The sequence below is a fragment of the Pelobates fuscus genome, chromosome 6 (genome assembly GCF_036172605.1).
Source record: "Pelobates fuscus isolate aPelFus1 chromosome 6, aPelFus1.pri, whole genome shotgun sequence".
NCBI classification, from domain to species: Eukaryota; Metazoa; Chordata; class Amphibia; order Anura; family Pelobatidae; genus Pelobates; species Pelobates fuscus.
The window spans coordinates 253,718,630-253,737,229 of NC_086322.1; the positions used below are offsets into that span (position 1 = coordinate 253,718,630).

General features: G+C 42.0%; 1 protein-coding gene across 1 annotated transcript in view; it reads left to right on the forward strand.

Annotated features, from left to right (window-relative positions):
• Positions 1 to 3,098: 3,098 nt before the first annotated feature.
• The window catches only part of LOC134614796 (inactive phospholipase C-like protein 2), a 152,884-nt gene continuing 137,382 nt past the window's right edge, over positions 3,099 to 18,600 (forward strand). Inside the window, exon 1 of the mRNA XM_063458952.1 lies at positions 3,099 to 5,100. Coding sequence (XP_063315022.1) covers positions 4,855 to 5,100 — 246 coding nt within the window. The 5' untranslated portion in view covers positions 3,099 to 4,854. The remainder of the gene's footprint in view (positions 5,101 to 18,600) is intronic.

Here is an 18,600-nt window from a genome sequence, read left to right on the forward strand (position 1 = left end):
AAGCATTACTCAATGCTTTCCTATGGACGTTCAGTGTCTTAGAATAGCGGAAGCTCCTCTAGCGGCTGTCAGTGAGACAGCCACTAGAGCAGGGGCGTATTAGCCGCGAGGCAAACAAGGCATTTGCCTTGGGCGGCATTTTCTAGGGGGCGGCAAAAAAAGCCGCCCCCCAAATGCCCAAGGCAAATGTCTTGTTAGCCTTGCGGCTAACAGACATGCTGGGCTGCTGCTGGGCGGTCGGGCGGCGCTGGCGGGCGGCTGGCGAGGGAGCACTTCATATGAGCTGTCTGCCCAGCTCCCTTGCGCGCCGCAGAGTGAGGCAGGGAGCCGGAATATGACGTCATATTCCGGCTCCGCCTCCCAGCCTCACTGTGCGGCGCGCGAGGGAGCTGAGCAGACAGCTCATATGAAGTGCTCCCTTGCCAGCCGCCCAAGAGCGCCGCCCGACCGCCCAGCAGCAGCCCAGCAGCCACTGGACCACCAGGGAAAAAAGATGCCCCCCCCCCCAGCATTCCCAAAGGTAAGGAGGCTTGGGGGGGGGGGTTGAAGTAAAAAAAAAGTGTTAATGTGAGTGAGTGTGAGTGTGTGTCTGTTAGTGAGTGTGAGTGTGTGTCTGTTAGTGAGTGTGAGTGTGTGTCTGTTAGTGAGTGTGAGTGTGTGTGTGTCTGTTAGTGAATGTGTGTCTGTTAGTGAGTGTGTGTCTGTTAGTGAGTGTGTGTCTGTTAGTGTGTCTGTGTGTGTGTGTGTGTCTGTTAGTGTGTGTGTCTGTTAGTGTGTGTGTCTGTTAGTGTGTTTGCCTGTGAGTGTGTGTGTGTGTGTGTCTGTTAGTGCGTGTCTGTTAGTGCGTGTCTGTTAGTGCGTGTCTGTTAGTGCGTGTCTGTTAGTGCGTGTCTGTTAGTGCGTGTCTGTTAGTGCGTGTCTGTTAGTGCGTGTCTGTTAGTGCGTGTCTGTTACTGAGTGTGAGTGTGTCTGTTACTGAGTGTGAGTGTGTCTGTTACTGAGTGTGAGTGTGTCTGTTACTACTGAGTGTGAGTGTGTCTGTTACTGAGTGTGTCTGTTAGTGTGTGTGTTTCTGTTAGCGAGTGTATGCGTATCTGTCAGTGAATGTGTGTGTGTGTATTTAGAATGCGGGACGGGGAAAAGGTTGGGTGGGGGTGGCGTGGGGGGGGGGGGGGTGCCTGAGTTTTGTCCTGCCTAGGGCAGCACAAAACCAGGATACACCACTGCACTAGAGGCTGGATTAACCCTCGGTGAAACATAGCAGTTTCTCTGAAACTGCTATGTTTTCAGCTGCAGGGTTAAAACTAGGGGGACCTGACACCCAGACCACTTCATTGAGCTGATGTGATCTGGGTGTCTGTAGTGGTCCTTTAAGTGTGTGTGCATCTGCATGCACTGGCATACATACCGCGGTCGCAGGGGTCACAGCCCTGCAACCCCTGCGACCAGGTGCCCGCCTCCATGTGTTGCGGCCCCGGCCCGAGCAGAGTAAGCGCGAGGGGGGGGGTCGGGGCCCACGGATCAATTTTCGCACTGCGAGGAGGGGGGGGGGGGGCGGCGGGCCCACGGATCCTTTTTCGCACCTACCCTGGTGACTGCCGCAGGCTGTGTGGAGGGGGCGGGGATATGAATGACATCATATCCCTGCTCCCTGTGTACCACACAGCGCGGCTGGCGCCCTGTGATGGGGCTGGGCTGCAGGACAGGACTCCAAGGAGCCGGACAGCATGCACCCAGGGGACAAGATTGAACTGTAATTGTGTATGTCTCTGTATGTATGTATGTCTCTGTATGTATGTATGTATGTATGTCTCTGTATGCCTGTATGTCTTTGTATGTATGTTTCTGTATGCCTGTATGTCTCTGTATGTACAAATGTATGTGCCTGTATGTCTTTGTACGTACGTGTCTGTATGCCTGTATGTCTCTGTATACCTGTATATATTATTATTATTATTTTATTATTTATATAGCGCCAACAAATTCCGTAGCGCTGTATATATGTACGTGTCTGTATGACGCTATGTCTTTGTATGCGTGTATGTCTTTGTATGCCTGTATGTATGTGTCTGCATGCCTGGATGTCTCTGTATGTATGTTTCTGTATGTCTATGTATGTATGTATGTGTCTGTATGACGGTAGGCCTCTGTATGTATGTCTTTATATGCCTGCATGTCTCTGTATGCATGAATGTCTCTGCCTGTGTGTCTGTACGTGTCTGTGTCTGTATGTCTCTGTATGATTATTTCTGTGTTTGTATGACCCTTATTTTAAACGAGGGTGGGGGGCACCAAAATACATCTTCGCCTGTGTAACTAAAAATCCTAGCACCGGTCCTGATTCTATTATTGGGCAGAGCTGTGGGATGTCAAGGATCCATATTTAGTGTAAACTGCTTACAAATGGTTAAGCACTGAATGGAGGGAGTGTGTCAGATGACTCCAAGCGCTCTAAACAGTTCAACGAGATGACATGGTTATAGTGCCCAGTGTCCATCTATGCATTAACCCATGGGCATTACCTCTTAATTTGCAGGACATTTGTCCGCCCCTCCCCCCCCCCCCCCCCCCCCCCCCCCAAAAAAAAAAAAAAAAAAAACCACCATAATCATATACAACTGTCCCTTCTTAAATGGCACGAAGTATTATGGGCTGTCATAGCCTTGCCACCTTAAAACAAATTCCAATTCTCCTCTGAACCTCTGAAGTCGTTATCAGCCCGATCGATGTCTCTTTGCCGAATACCAAACTCCAGGGTTTCAGATATTAACTTTTTTAAATTGTTTTATTTTAATCTGAAACAATGTTGCCAGTTTATTTTGTATACAATAGTGAGTTAATTGGTTAACAAGCTTGAATGGACATTTGTTAGTCTATAGATAAAACCCATGTAGACAAAGGCACTTGATATCCCAAAGCCAGGCATGAGATAAACCTGCACAATGAATGTTGATCACTGTGTGTGATCCTGTCACGGCAGGATATGGGTTAAAGGCTTGTAGTCTCCGGCTCGTACAGACAGGCAGCACGTGTGAGTGAGGAAGTCCCAGCTCTGAGACAGGGGAGGGAAGAGGGAGGCTCTCCCAGCCCCAGAGAGACACAGGGAGGATGGAGAGAGACTGTATGGGAACATCCGCACAGCAGCGAACCTACAGCCCCAATCATCCGACAGCAAACTGCTCTGTCTAGGCAGAGGCTGCAGCAATATGCCACTGTCCTGCTGCAACCAGGTCTACAGTAAGAATTCTGGACCTGAGAGGAACCTATAGATAGAACGTCTACAGCACAGCAGACACCCCAAAGCAGATGGACCTATAGCACATATACAGCACAGCAAATGGATCTACAGGACACTTCTAGCTTAGCCAAGATACCACAGCAGATGGACCTATAGGACACCTACAGCACAGAATATTGACCTGCAGGACACCTATAGCTCAGCCAAGATCCCAAAGCAGGTGGACCTATAGGACATCTACTGCATAGCAAGTGGACTTGCAGGACACCTATAGCTCCGCCAAGATCCCAGAGCAGATGGACTTATAGCACAGCAAAATCCCAGAGCAGATGGACCTATAGGACACCTATAGAACAGCTAAGGACCAGAGCAGATGGACCTATAGGACATCTACTGCATAGCAAGTGGACTTGCAGGACACCTATAGCTCAGCCAAGATCCCAGAGCAGATGGACTTATAGCACAGCAAAATCCCAGAGCAGATGGACCTATAGGACTCATATAGCCCAGCAAATACCCCAGAACAGATGGACCTACAGTGCACCTATAACACAGCAAGGATCTCAGAACAGATGGACCTATAGGTCTCCTATAGCCCAGCAAAGATCCCAGAGCAGATGTTCTTGCACAGAGGACACGGTGGAAGCCAGAAGTCTCTAGCAATGATCCTATAGAAAGTGACCCTATAGAAGCTTCAAGTATGATTTGGAATTTTCAGCAAAAGCCACGACACGTATACGAGCTTATTGCAGAGCAGCTGTCCTACAGCACAGAGCCCTGACTGCAGGAAGTATGCCTCTGCTCATAGCTCATTGCAAAGACTTTGCAGGAAAACAGAGATTCACGACCAAAGCTGCAAGAAATCACCGATCATACAGCAAGCACGGTGCCCTCATACAATATTAGCGATCCTATATCAAAGGGGCTGGCATAGAGCAGTGCATCACTGTACTGCTTCTAATGCACAGATCATATAACTGACCTTATAGCACAGATTTTACATCATGCCAGAGGCCTTATAGCACAGACCTTGCATGGTGTCAAAGATCCTATAACATGCATATTGCACCATGATCAGTGACCCCATCAGTGACTCAATGGTTATAGCACACATATTGCACATTTGCACTGACCTTATAGCAGAGACACCTTCACCAAATCACTTATTTTAAAAACAAAAAAACACCCCACCACAATTTTGGGGCAGTCCCACAGATTTCACACCAAATCAATGACCCACTAATATAGGACCCCCACATAAATCTGAAGCTTTTGCCACAAATAATTTAACCTACTGGACTGAGAGAAACAGCACCAACCTACAGTGGTATCAAACCAAACCAGTGACTCTGCAGATTCTATCCCACAGGAACTACTGTAACCCAGACCAACACACCCACTGTCCTTTATCCCACACCAGATCTGGATCCCTGCAGCATAGACTAGAGGTTTTGGGAAGAGTTACATGGCAATGTGAAGATCTTGTTTCAGAGGGAAAGTGCTTGCAGACCTGCTGAAAAAGAAAAATCCTAAAAAATATAATATACTAGAAAATCGAATAATTCCTGCACAGATCATGGCAGGCTGAGGGTGTTCAGAGGGTGAGTGCTGTAAGCATGGCAGATGGAAGGGATTCTGCAGCCTGCACGGCTGCTGCTGCAGCTGCAGTTGTGGTGGGACTTTTAGGGGTGCAAGATGTGGGCTCTGTGACTGCTGGAGGACTTCAGGTCTCAGGTGGAGAAGAGCTGCAGGTTAATGGACGTTGCTCAGAGGACAGTCCCCAATCTGGGAGGAACAGCAGTGACCACTCAAGAGAAAGGGTCCATGTAGCCGGCAACTTGAGAACCACTGGCATTATGAAGGTAAGATCCCAAATCCTCCTCCAGCACTCACATCTTTCAAATATTCTCCAATACCAAAAATCAACCCCTCCAATTATACTTAAAGCGTTCTCAGTAATATGTGCCTTCTCCCCATTACACTGTTATCACCAGTCTACCATACCACCAAAACAAATCAATGCAAATTTCCTAAGCTTCTAATTCCACACATGAATCAATCTATACTCACTAAGTCTGTTCAGACATTGCTATCCAAACCAAACCACTACCACCGGAGACCCCAACTTTATATATGTTGGCGCTTTATAAAGTTCAGTAATAAATAAAGAAATATAGCCTTAGGGCTATGGTCATTTAAAATATTTTGCGTGATGTGTGTGTGCCTTGATTGGCTCTCAAAGAATTTTGTGATGACTACAATTTTTTTTCTTCAACTTTTTAGCCTCAGTCTTTATAATTATTAATTTTATAATTATTTTCTCTTTTCTTCCTTCTTACATGCCTGTTAATTGAGATCAAGAAAAATTATTTCTCCTGGGTACCGCACACTGTCATGAAAGATTTATGTGATGGGGTTAATTTTTATTAGTAACTGTAGGGTTTTTATTGGTCTGCAAGGTGACCATTTTCAGGTCTCAATGTATAGTCCTTGCGATTGAATTAATACTTTAACCCCTTAAGGACCAAACTTCTGGAATAAAAGGGAATCATGACATGTCACACATGTCATGTGTCCTTAAGGGGTTAATAAAAATTAGTATTTTGATTAGAGCTAACCCAATTCGTGTCAAAAATGGGTGTTTGGAAATGCAAAGTTTGGTCATTGTGTAGTGCGATCATTGTATAGTGCACATATTTATCAGGGTTATGTACTAAAGTGAAAACTGGCAAAACTTTCAAGTGAATTCAAAGTAAATTTAAAATTTCAAGTCAAAGTAGCAAAACTGGAGAAATTCTCCAAGTCAGCTATGCTTTCTGTTCCGCTATTTTGGCCTTAAAGTTGAAGTTTACTTTGAATTCCCGACAGTTTTCATATTAGTTAATAATATTGTATGTTTTTTCGCAGGCTAATGTCACCGAATATTATACAGTGAAATACGGTACTTCTTATCCCCATTTCATATAATGTCAACACATCACACCAATTAAATTAAAGGGATTCTGTAGTATAAAGAATGCAAGTTTGTATTCCTTAAACTATCGTTCCCTCATCGCGCCCTCCACCTCCCCCTCCCTCACATGGAAAGGGTTGAAAAAAAACTTTTAACACTTACCTTATTCCAGCGACGATCTCCATCAGTGCTGGGTCGGCGCTCCGCCTCCAATGACATCATCCAACTGGGGAAGTGGCTCATGCACTTGAGCGGCAGTACTGCAAGCGCATTGGGCCCTCCTCATAGGAAAACATTGCTTCGATGCTTTCCTATGGGGCTGTAACTGAGACTTGATGTCCAGCATAAGTTAGGCAACCAAAAGTCTGATTGGCAACCACTAGAGGCAGCCTTAGTCCTGCCATGTTAAAGAGAAACTATAGGCACCCAGACCACTTCAGCTCATTGAAGTGGTCTGGGTGCTGTGTCGCTGTGTCCATATTGCACTTAGCACTGCAATGTTAAACATTGCAGTTCCAGAGAAACTGCAATGTTAACATTACAGCACTAAGTCTGCCTCTAGTGGCTCTCTACCAGACAGCCACTGGAGGTGATTCTTCGCTGTTAACAGACTTTTGGTCAGGTAACTGATGCTAAACATCCAGCGTCAGCTATTTCCCCATAGGGAAGCATTAATTTAATGTTTTTATATGCTTTCCTACGGGGAAGGCCTAATGCCTGTGCTGCACTTGCCATGCATGCACATTAGCTCCCCTTTGTCAGTAACATCAGAGGAGGCTGAGCCGTAACCTAGTGCCGAGGGACATCATTGCTGAGATCAGGTAAATAAATAGCATGTTTTCATCCCTTTATTTACCACAGCGGAAAGTGGGAACGAGCCAGGAAAGGGGGAGGCAGAGTGAGCTACAGTGCCAGGCAGGACCATCTTTAATATTGACCGGACCCTGGGCAACCATTTGCTTAGGGCCCCTGGACTCTGCCCCCTGCCAGACATACTAACACACATACACAGAGACATACACTGACAGACATACTGACACACACACATAAATACATACTGACAAACATACTGACACACACACATAAATACATACTGACAAACATACTGACACATGCAGACACATACACTGACACACATTGACAGACATACTGACAGACATACAGACACAGACAGACATACTGACACAAACAGAGCATACACTGACAAACATACTGACATACACACACTGACAGACATACGGACATAGACACAGATACATACACTGACAGACATACTGACACATACACTGACATACTGGCATAGACATACTGACATACACACACACACACACACACACACACAGACAAACACATGCACTGACAGACATACTGACATACACAGACACAGATACATACACTGACAGACATACTGGCAGTCTGACACAGACACTGACAGACATACTGACATACACACACAGATATACTGACATACATTTACACTTTTAAACCAACCCTCCAGTACCTTTTAACAAATGGCATAACTCCCCCTTCACACACGCCTAAACGGTAAAATGCCAAACCCAAGTCCCCTCCTCCATTATAAATATTTATAGTAAAAAAGCATTTCCTTAAAAAGTCTATTGACAAGCAAGATCCTTGTGAATGGATTCTACAAACATAAAGACAATTAAGAACTGCACATTTACGGTATCATATTTACTACCAGTTTCCCCGGTGTCCAGTCTGGAGGTTGAGGCTGTTGGGAGTTGGGATTTTCATCTCCCGTGCGGCTCCTCTTCTTAGTCACAGTGGGAGGAAGTGACTCGCGGCCGTCACTTTCTCCCAGCGCTGCCGAAAATCAAGGGCCCTGTTCGCGCCATTAGAGGGCCACAGCGTGTGACCAGGCCCCTGCTTACAAATACCCACATGGTGGGCCTCCTTAATGTGCGGGCCGGCAGCCCAGTGGGGGAAAAAATAGTTGAGGCAGCGGGGCCCACAAGGCAGCTGCTTTGGGCCCTGGTGCCAGGAATACAGCTTTGCATTCCTGGCACTATAGTATCCCTTTAAGTGGGACTGGTACACTGCACCCAGACTACTCCAGTGAGCTGAAGTGGTCTGGGTGCATATAATGTCCCTTTAGCAGAAAGCATAAATCAACAGTTTAGCAATATTAACACAAATATTCAATATATGTTTTTTGTTTCTAATTTATTTTATGTTTGCATTCTAAGATTATTAATAAAACATTATTGCTGTGCCTTGAGTATTTTAAATGAAGCCCTGTGGATATACTGAATCCCCAGCTTCCTTAATATGCCGCTATACCTTCTAAAGTGAATATATTATCCACATATTTTTTAACATTGTGTTTATGTTTAAACATGTCCTTAAGCAATGTAGTACAATTTTCGGTGGTGTAGCAATTTGCTCTCAGTTCTGATGGCTGTGTTTTTGCAATAGATTTCCCAGAGTTTGCAAATCTCTGCATTTTGTATTTTGTAGACACTTCAATGACAATTATTCATAAAGCGCCTTCATAATCCGCGACACTTCATGCACAAAATGTGCACAAGTGCATTTAACTGAGCATCGTGTATAAAATGATTTTATTTTTTATTTTTTTTGCACGATCCCAGAGGAATGTTTTTTGTTTAAAAAAAACAAAACTTTAAAATCTTAGAATTGATATTATGTTTTCCACTTCCAATTGGAAACAATGAGATATTTGAACGTGTCAATATGTTTAAATGTACAGCTATTCATTTCCGCTATGAATTAGTGCATAATATTTTCTTATTAAAACTAACAAAAAGAGAGTTATGCATAATTGTTGTTTTCAGATTCTAATTAATTAAAAAAAATAAAAATAGAATGAACCACTAGCAGAAGTGAATATGTCACCGGTGGTTTCCATTTACATTCAAGAGTTTGCACTATATATTTGTTCTAGTGATTGAGAAGCTACATGAGAATAAGAACCAATATTTCTTTTACTTCCAGAACTGAGATGCCTCAGAGCTGGCTCTGTGTCCTCCTCCTGTGATGTCATCATCAAGCCAATGGAGGACTTAATGACCATACGTGGCCACATGAGCATTAGTGCTTCCTCCTAGGAAAGCATTGAATCAATGTTTTGTTATGGGGATTTTCAAGACACTGTCCAAGCGTGAGGATGTTCAATGTCGATTCACAGAGACCGGAAGACAGCCACTAGAGGTTGTCTTAAGCCTGCACTCTACCCAAGCCACTTCAATAAGATGAAGTTGTCTGGTTGCCTATAGTGTCCCTTTAAAGATTTCTCCAAGCACGTGTAGTGGGTATGATGCCGGATGTACCCTGACTCCCTCCCAGTGTCATTTGTCAAACTATTTTACAATGATGTGACAATTTACCTGGGTGCTCTGGGTGCCCGCGTCTCATGCAGGCTTCTCCTGACAGAGAAGTCGGATGTCTTCCTAATCCTAGCCTATCCAGCGCTATGCGCATGTGAGAGTGCTCTGCAAAGAGAATCCAGAAGCCGAACTGTAGCCACAGGCTTATGGCAAATAAGTTGTCAAACCATTCTAAAATCTTGTGATTAATTATATTATTTTTTTATAAGGGGGGTGGGGAACCATAACCAGTACAGCAGGCTGTATGGGAATGAGAACCATATATCCATACTACAGGAGACTATAGTAAGACCAGGAATGACTAAGATAAAATGACCATTTCCAGGTTTAAATACTATGATTATAGGTGGTTCAGAGCCATTAGAGATCTGGACATTCGTTGACCCTTCACAGGAATAGGGGAAAAGTTACTCCAAGCATCACAACCACTACAATGCGCTGTAGAGGTATTTATGCCAGGAGTACCCTGGTTCTAGTTCCCTTTTATGGGGCAAACTGTTTTGGAGTGGTATGTCCTCTTACCTGGGTGCCCGACATGTGCCGGAGGTCCTCCAATGGCCAGTGACAACATTGGGGCTCCAACAGAGCTGCCACCTATCCTACCAGCTATTCATTGGCTGAGAGTTTCGGCTAACACACAGAATATCCACAGAATTGATATTAGTGAGCCCAGAACTCTTGTTCTGGTGGCTAATGGCACCCCTATTACACTGTACACTGACGGAGGTGGAGTTACATCTTTGGCAGCAGAGGGGTTATACTCTGTATGTGTACCGTTTTAAACCCAAAAACTGCACACACAGACTCCAGGCACAATAACCACTGAAGTGTTCATGGTGCTTGGAATGACCCCTTAATAAACCCTACGTGTCTAGGATGATTTTCTTTTATAAGCTCACTTTATGTTTTTAGCTTAGACACGCACGCATAGCCTGACTATATTTTTCTATGAATAATGTGCAGAATACTCGAATGCCTTACATTGTTGAAACTTATATCCTGACACATTTGCCCTTGCTGTTGGGGCATTGTAAACATGTCTTTGTAATTCTGTACACAACAAATATAGAAAAAAAATTGATAAAAAATAAAAAAAATGAGCAGTGTTATTTTTTAATACTTTTTTTATATATATATATATATATACGGTATATACTCTGGTTTCCCTTCAGACCTAATAAATCCTTCACTTTTTACTAGTATTTATTTTATAATTCATAGTGTGAAGATATAAGTAATTGATGTGAACAGTCAAGAATAACCAAATATTTTGGACACTGTCCTTACTTAAAATTATATTGCATTTTTTTGTTTTATGTTGGGGCTTTATTGCCTGCTATAGGTAGGTAGTTTTGCTTCTAGAAATAATCCAATGGTTTCTGTTGAATACTGATATTAAGATGCATGCTTTCACAACAAGGACAAATTATCTTAGTGTTTTATACAAAAATATATAAAATAAAAAATAAAAGGGTAAACGTTGTACTGCATGGTGTGGTTTACATCAGTGGAGTCAATCTGCTGATCTAAAAATGAATCTTTTTAAGTCAAATATTTTTGGGGGAATATACATTTGGAGGGACGATGGATGTAGTGATATAAAAATGATGTAAAGGTATGGCTGGCGAGATAGACGTGCTGTTACAAAAGTGCGTGCTTCTGTTATGTGTTACTCTAGTTATGCCCCTTGTATCTCATTTTGCTATACTTTTTTTGCATTGTCTTTTAATAATCTATGCTTGAGTATTATTTATTTATTTATTGTCTGTTCATATCCTGTCCTGCGTTGTTGATTCGTTGATTCATCCAGGGTATATTTCCTACTGCCTTCCTTAAACCTTTCTGTTCCCTATTTTCACTTCCTCCCGTGCCATGAAAATACTCAGATCTTATCTTGCATTTTCAAATGAGTCCCATGCTTTCTGTTCCACCTGTCCCTCTTATACATTGTGAATCCTCAATACTGCAGATCTCCTGCTAAATGAGCGTTCTGAGCACCAAAACTACAACTGTTCATTGTAGTGGTTATGGTCCTAGGAGTCTTAATATTTTCACCCCGTTTTCTTTCAAACCATTTTGGAGTGGTTAGACAAAAAGACAAAAAACAAAAAAAGAGGCCCTGAAACTTGGCCCTTTGTAACCACATAGATAATGTGAATGATGCACTTCAGCATTTTGTCCATAGCTAGCCAACCTTAAATGGCAGTGATAGGATGAGAGTGCTAGCTTACCTTCCATGACTGTTGTAGTTATGGTGGTTGGCGTGCTCCTTAAGTGCACAAACAATAAATCAATTATTTATCTAACACTTAACTTTATAAAGCATGCTTCTCCAAATTATATCTGACTGATTCCTAAACACCTTACTACCTCTTTAAAGAAACACTATATACTATCTTTAATCCCTAATGTTATGGCGCTCTATTTGCAGGTTTGTTTAAGGGTTACTCCTCCTTTTTCCAGTAAAAATTAAAAAGGTTTTTACTTACCTTTACTCCAACACCAAGACACCCTCAGCGCTGCAGCCGCTCTCCCTCCCTCAACATCATCTGTCTCTCGAACTGGAATCCGATGCACAGCAAGTACCATGCACACATCCAAGCGCATAACATAGGAAAGCAATGAATTCAATTATTTTCTATGAGCTTCCACATCACAGGGAGAGTTTTTATTAGGTCAGTGCAGAAAAAGTGGTTCTAGTGGCTGTCTGGAATACCGCCACTAGAGTTGTGTTTAACCCTGCAGGGTAAACATTGCATTTTCTACAAAACTGCAGGGTTCAACTAAAATTCCCATGCATCCAGACTGCTTCATTGAGAGAAGATTTACTTAATTTCCATCCGTTTCTGAGCTGCTCTTGCTGTGGCGCCATTCTTTCCCTGGCTGAGATGCTTTGCCATGGAGCATCATTGGGGGGACCTACTGTGCATGGGCTGCAATCGCTGCACAATTAGCATCTCCTCGTAGAGAGGCATTATACAAATACACCTCTATGGGGAGCGTGCCCATGCTGGGTGCATTAGGATGCCAAACACTGGTTTTGCAAAAATTGCAAGACTGTAACAGCAAGCTCTGCTATTGGCTGTCTATGACTGCAAGGAAAGGCACTTCACACCAAAACCACTACATTAAGCTGTAGTGGTTCTCGTGCTTAGTGTGTCCATTTAAATAGGGTGCTTTCATTTAAAGGAACACACTAGTGGTTATGGTGCCAGAAGTGACCTGGCTCACAGAGGTGCAGTGCTTAGCTCATTGGCTGTGAGCAATCACCTCCTACTTACACGGACTACTTCCACTGTAGTAATTATGATACTTGAAGTGGTCCTTTAGTGAACAAAAATGACAAAGCATCACTATATATATAAATATATGTACGTGTAACAATCTGCACATATTTTTAAACCTACCTGTGTATGTGGGTGTTTGTGTGTGTGCTATATCCTTTTTTCTAACAAATAATTTGATTTTATCGTTCAAGAATCCAAACTTTTTTATTTAGATCCTGCCACCCACTGTCATCTGAGATGCAATAAAAAAAAGGTTTAGCGGAGATGGCAAGATAAGAGACTACCACTTCCTCAAAAACAGCATGCTATGGAAAAAAACACACAACATGTTTACATCAACGCCTTCATGTGGGATTAACAGCGCAGGCATGTAAATTAAAGGTTCGACTTAATGTGCAGATCACACATTAATTAAAGGCTGCATTAAGCTGTGTTGTGACCTTCCAGCTAGGGCTGGTTAAGCCTTTCTGGAAGTCAGACGAATAGTGTGACATTGAAGAAGAAGAAGTAAAGGAGGACAGGCTGTACTGCCATCCTCATCATCAATGCAAGCCCAGCATTAGGAGGCAGTGCTGTTAATTATTCATTGTAGAGTAGAAGAAGCTAAGAGCTGGAGACGAGAGAGAGATCAACCTCTAGACACTCAAATCGCACAGATTATGGGCTTTTACGGCCCAAAATATGTGTCCTGTTCATTGGAAATCAATGGATTTTAATCACACGGCTGTGGAAACACGTTTAACCCTTTCAGATCTGCAAGAAATCTTAACTGTGTTTTATAGTCCATCTCATATTCGAATTCTTAAAAATTATACTGTATCACTCCATGCTTCAAAATAGGCCAAATCTATTGCCATTGCACGCATGTAGAGACTCGGACAAAGAATTGTCTAATCATTATTTTTATTTATTTTAATAAATCAATGCAGTTCTCCGTATATGATAGAATGGTCTATCAGGTATTTATACTACTTTTTGTTATGTAGACATGCGACAGTTGGATGACGCTAAATGCCAAATCCTTCTGATGGTCCTTAATAATAAAGGGATGATGTTATATTGGCATCTGGAAAATGACCGACGTATTGATCTTTTCATTATCATTGACTAATGATACACAATGGAAATGCATAAAGGTGTTATAAAGTGAGATGTAACTATTATTAAGCTCTCTTTTGCTTTTTTTTCCACTAAAAAAAAAAAGGATTTTTTTTTTGTAATTTTACTTAATTATGCCTTTTAAAGGGCGGTATATATATATATATATATATATGATGCCTAAATACCAGAGTATTGCAGTATGCAATGATACCTTTTGTATTGGACTAACATAATATTTCAAAGACAAGCTTTCGAGAGATACCTCTCTCCCTAAGGTCTGAATTCTGGTATTTAGGATATATATGGTGTTAAGATATATAATGGTCACGAAGGAGAGCTCTCACTGGACTTTTCAACCAAGTTCAAATATTTATTGTGAATAAGGTCAAATTACAATAGATGGATGTAATTTGACTGTATTCACAATAAATATTTGAACTTGGTTGAAAAGTCCAGTGAGAGCTATCCTTCGTGACCATTGTTTACCTCGAGGCTCGAGATTGCTCCTTGGCAAATACTTCTGACAGGCATGTGCAGGACCTTAGATTGTGTATATATATATATATATAGTCCATATAGTATAGACAAAGATATATATATATATATATATATATATATATATATATAGTTAATACATTGCTAAACACAAATACACACACTAGTCAAGCCAAAAGACTTGCTTTTCCCACAGAAATCTCACTTTAACAGTGCTCTCACTTCTGCAAGGAATTTTGGGTAGGCGTAGGCAAAAAGGCTCAACAAAGAACCAAATTTTTGCCTCATAATTCCACTTTATACATGAATTCCTTGGAGTATGTATCTGCTGTATACAACAGCTTTAAACCACTGTGTGGTTCTCTGGCTTTGCTCCTCTTCCTGAGTTGTGTTTCAAAGCTGTTGTGTACAGCAGACACATACTCCAAGGAATCCATGTATGAAGTTGAATTATGAGGCAAAAATGTGGTTCTTTGTTGAGCTCAATTGCATACGCCTACCCAGAATTCTTTGCAGTAGTGAGAGCACTGTTAATGTGAGATTGCTGTGGGAAAAGCAAGTCTTATGGCTTGACTGGTGTGTGTATTTGTGTTTAGCAATGTATTAACCATCCACTTACTTCAGGTGGAAGGGATTTTCATCCACACTTGTTTCCCCCACCACAACTCTGTTGGTATGTACATATATATATATATATATACGGACAAAAGTATTAGGAGTAGTAGAGCTATTGTTTCAAGCAGCACTTTGAAAGGGGCTACATTTTGCTGCCTCTGTATGTACACTTTTACTAGCCTGCTGTATGGGGCACGGGCCGCCTATTTGCATATATATTTAGCAAGTACCACTATGTATGTGCAGTTTCGGGCTTGTTACACCTCCAGCAGCATCAACTCCTCTCCTCTTTTGATCGACTACACACACTGCATCCACTACACAGACATTGCATCCACTACACAGACATTGCATCCACTACACACATTGCATCCACTACACACATTGCATCCACTACACATACACTGCATCCTCTAAACAGACACTGCATCCACTACACAAACAGCATACCGTAAACTACAAAGACACTGCATCCTCTAAACAGACACTGTATCCACTACACACACACTGCATCCATTAAACAAACAAGCACTTTGTATCCACTATACACACGCATACAAAGCATTTACTACACATGCTGCATGGAGTACACACACTGCATTCACTACACAAATGTTTTGGTGGGTGTGCTTTTGGTGAGGAGGGCAGCATTTCGTCCTTGGACCCAGACAGCACAAGTACTAAGATTTCCCTTCGGTGGAAGTAAGAAGCCTAGCCCAACCCCTGAAAAACAGTTCCATACCATTATTCCTCCTCTATCAAACTTTACAGTTGGTACAATGCAGTTAGGCAGGTAACATTCTCCTGGCATTCAAACTCAGAGTTGCCCATCAGACTCCCAAACAGAGTCAATCACTCCATAGAACATGTTTCCACTGCTTCAGAGTCCAGTGGCAACGTGCTCTACACCACTCGATCTGACACTTGGCATTGTATTTGGTGATGTGAAACTTGCATGCAGCTGCTTGGCTATGGAAACCAATTCCATGAACCTCCCGTCGCACATTTTTTGTGCTGATGTCAATGCCAGTGAAAGTTTGGAACTCTTCAGCTATGGAATCAGCAGTGCGTTATGGACTTTTACGCACCATGTGCCTCAGCAATTGGTGATCCAGTTCTGTGACTTGATGTGGTCTTCTGCTTTGAGTTGCTGCTGTTCCTAAATACTACCACTTATCAATAATACAATTTACAGTTCACTGTAGAAGATCTAACTGGGATGAAATTTCATGAAATTACTGCAAAGGTAGCATCCTATCTCACTACCATGCTTGAACTCTTCAGAACGACCCATTCCCCCCACACCCCCACCCCCACTAATGTTTGTAAACGCAGAGTGCATGGTCTCCATGGACTCCATATAGTGTGCGTCTATATCTATAGATCTCTCTCTCTCTCTCTCACTCTCTCTCTCTCTCTCTCTCTCTCTCTCTGAACAGAGATGTATTTTTCCCCATTTCCAGTTTATTTACTGTACTAAACACAAATGCAATTTTTGTAGAGGTGAAGTACACAGTAGAATAATATGTTCTTACTTCTATCACTATAAATAGTTATTAAGCTGCGTCATGATTCCTTGCACTTGCAAGTTTGCAGTTTGTGCCCGTAGACTGGGTATCAATGTAAGTCACCGAGAATTCATCATGTGAACGCAATAAATTTGCTGTGAATTGAAGCTCATAAGCTGTAGTGATGTCAATTATCATACTTGTTAGATGAGGGGGAACCTTGGGAAAACCAAAACATTGTCAAAAATGTCCTCTTTATTTTATGTTAAGAAAAAAAGATAACATAGATACTAAAATGTATTTATTTTTTATTTTTTTGACCTTAAAACTTGAAAGTCTTTTGATGCTAATAAAGATTGACCCCTTTTTGCCCAGTGCTTGGTAGACTTTGCTTTGTCAAATGTAATGCTTCTCATTTAGAAGCATGGATGAAAAATCTTCATTTCAAAGCTTCTGGTAAACATGAATGGCTTTATTGAGATTTAAGAATTTGTATTAGGATTTTAGGGCTATATTAAGTGTCATTCTAACTATTTTCGTGTGTCCATTTGAATGGTAACTTGCTATATAAAGCTATTGTGGACTAATGTTTTAACCTGCTCAGGCAACCTCTGGATGATGTTCATTGGATTTATATTCCATAAGTTGTTTTATCAAATGGTTGCCTCACTATTCCGCTACATCAGATCTATATTTTAAATCTTATAACCACAACAAATAGAATCTAACTCAGCATGATAGGAGATGAGGTCCAGTAGAGGCAGGTAATCAATTTGATGGGACATACAGTCTCAACCTAGTGGCTTTTTGATTAGTGGGCAAATTGTGGTTCAGCCAATCCAATTTTTATTTTTATGCTGTGGTCTATTAATTACATGTAGCTAATGTAACTATGTAAGTTCCATTCATCTAAACATTTTTGATACATACATTAGTATCAGACCTTTCCTCTGTTTCTCACCTTATTTTCTCTTGTCATCCTTTCCCCTCTACCGACCCTCATTGTCTCTCTCCTCTCCCTCTCCTCATTCTCTCTCTTCTATTCCTCCCCTCATTCTCTCCTCTTCCTCCCCTCATTCTCTCTCTCCTCTTCCTCTTCCTCCCCTCATTCCCTTTTTCAATTCCTCCCTTCATTCTCTCTGTTCTATTCCTCCTCTCATTCTCTCTACTCTTCCTCCCCTGATTCTCTCTCTCCTCTTCCTCTCCTCATTCCCTTTTTCAATTCCTCCCCTCATTTTCTCTCTTCTATTCCTCCCCTCGTTCTCTTTTTTTCAATTCCTTCCCTCATTCTCTCTCTTCAATTCCTCCCCTCATTCTCTCCTCTTCCTCCCCTCATTCTCTCCTCTTCCTCCCCTAATTTTCTTTTTTCAATTCCTCCTCTCATTCTCTTTTTTCAATTCCTTCCCTCATTCTCTCTCTTCAATTCCTCCCCTCATTCTCTCTCTTCGATTCCTTCCCTCATTCTCTCTCTTCAATTCCTCCCCTCATTCTCTCTCTTCAATTCCTCCCCTCATTCTCTCTCTTCAATTCCTCCCCTCATTCTCTCTCTTCAATTCCTCCCCTCATCCTCGCTCTCCCCTTTTTAACCCCTCATTTACTCTCATGTAGTCTCCTCTGTATTCTCTCCTCTTCTCATTGTCTCTCCTTGTTATCTCTTTTTTTCCCTCACCTTATACTTTTCATCTTTCTCTCTTGCTTCTCTCTTTCTTTTTTGCTCCCTTTCCTCTCCACTTTCATTCCTCTTCCTCTCCTGATGCACTCTCTCTTTTCTGTCTTATGTGCTAATTCTATTTTTGCTAATGCACCTGCTGGCTTTCTCTCCCCTCTTTCCTAATTCTCTGTCTCCCTGTCTCTGATTGTTATGTCCTGATTTCCTTTCTCTACCCCATCCCCTTTTTAAATTCTCCTTCTCCCTCTCGTTCCCTCTCCTCATTCTCTCTCCTTGATACATACATATATAAATGTAAGTATCAATATTTAATTTGTTTTATCTGAAATGTCATTTGTCAAGATTTGATCATTTGCATTTCAA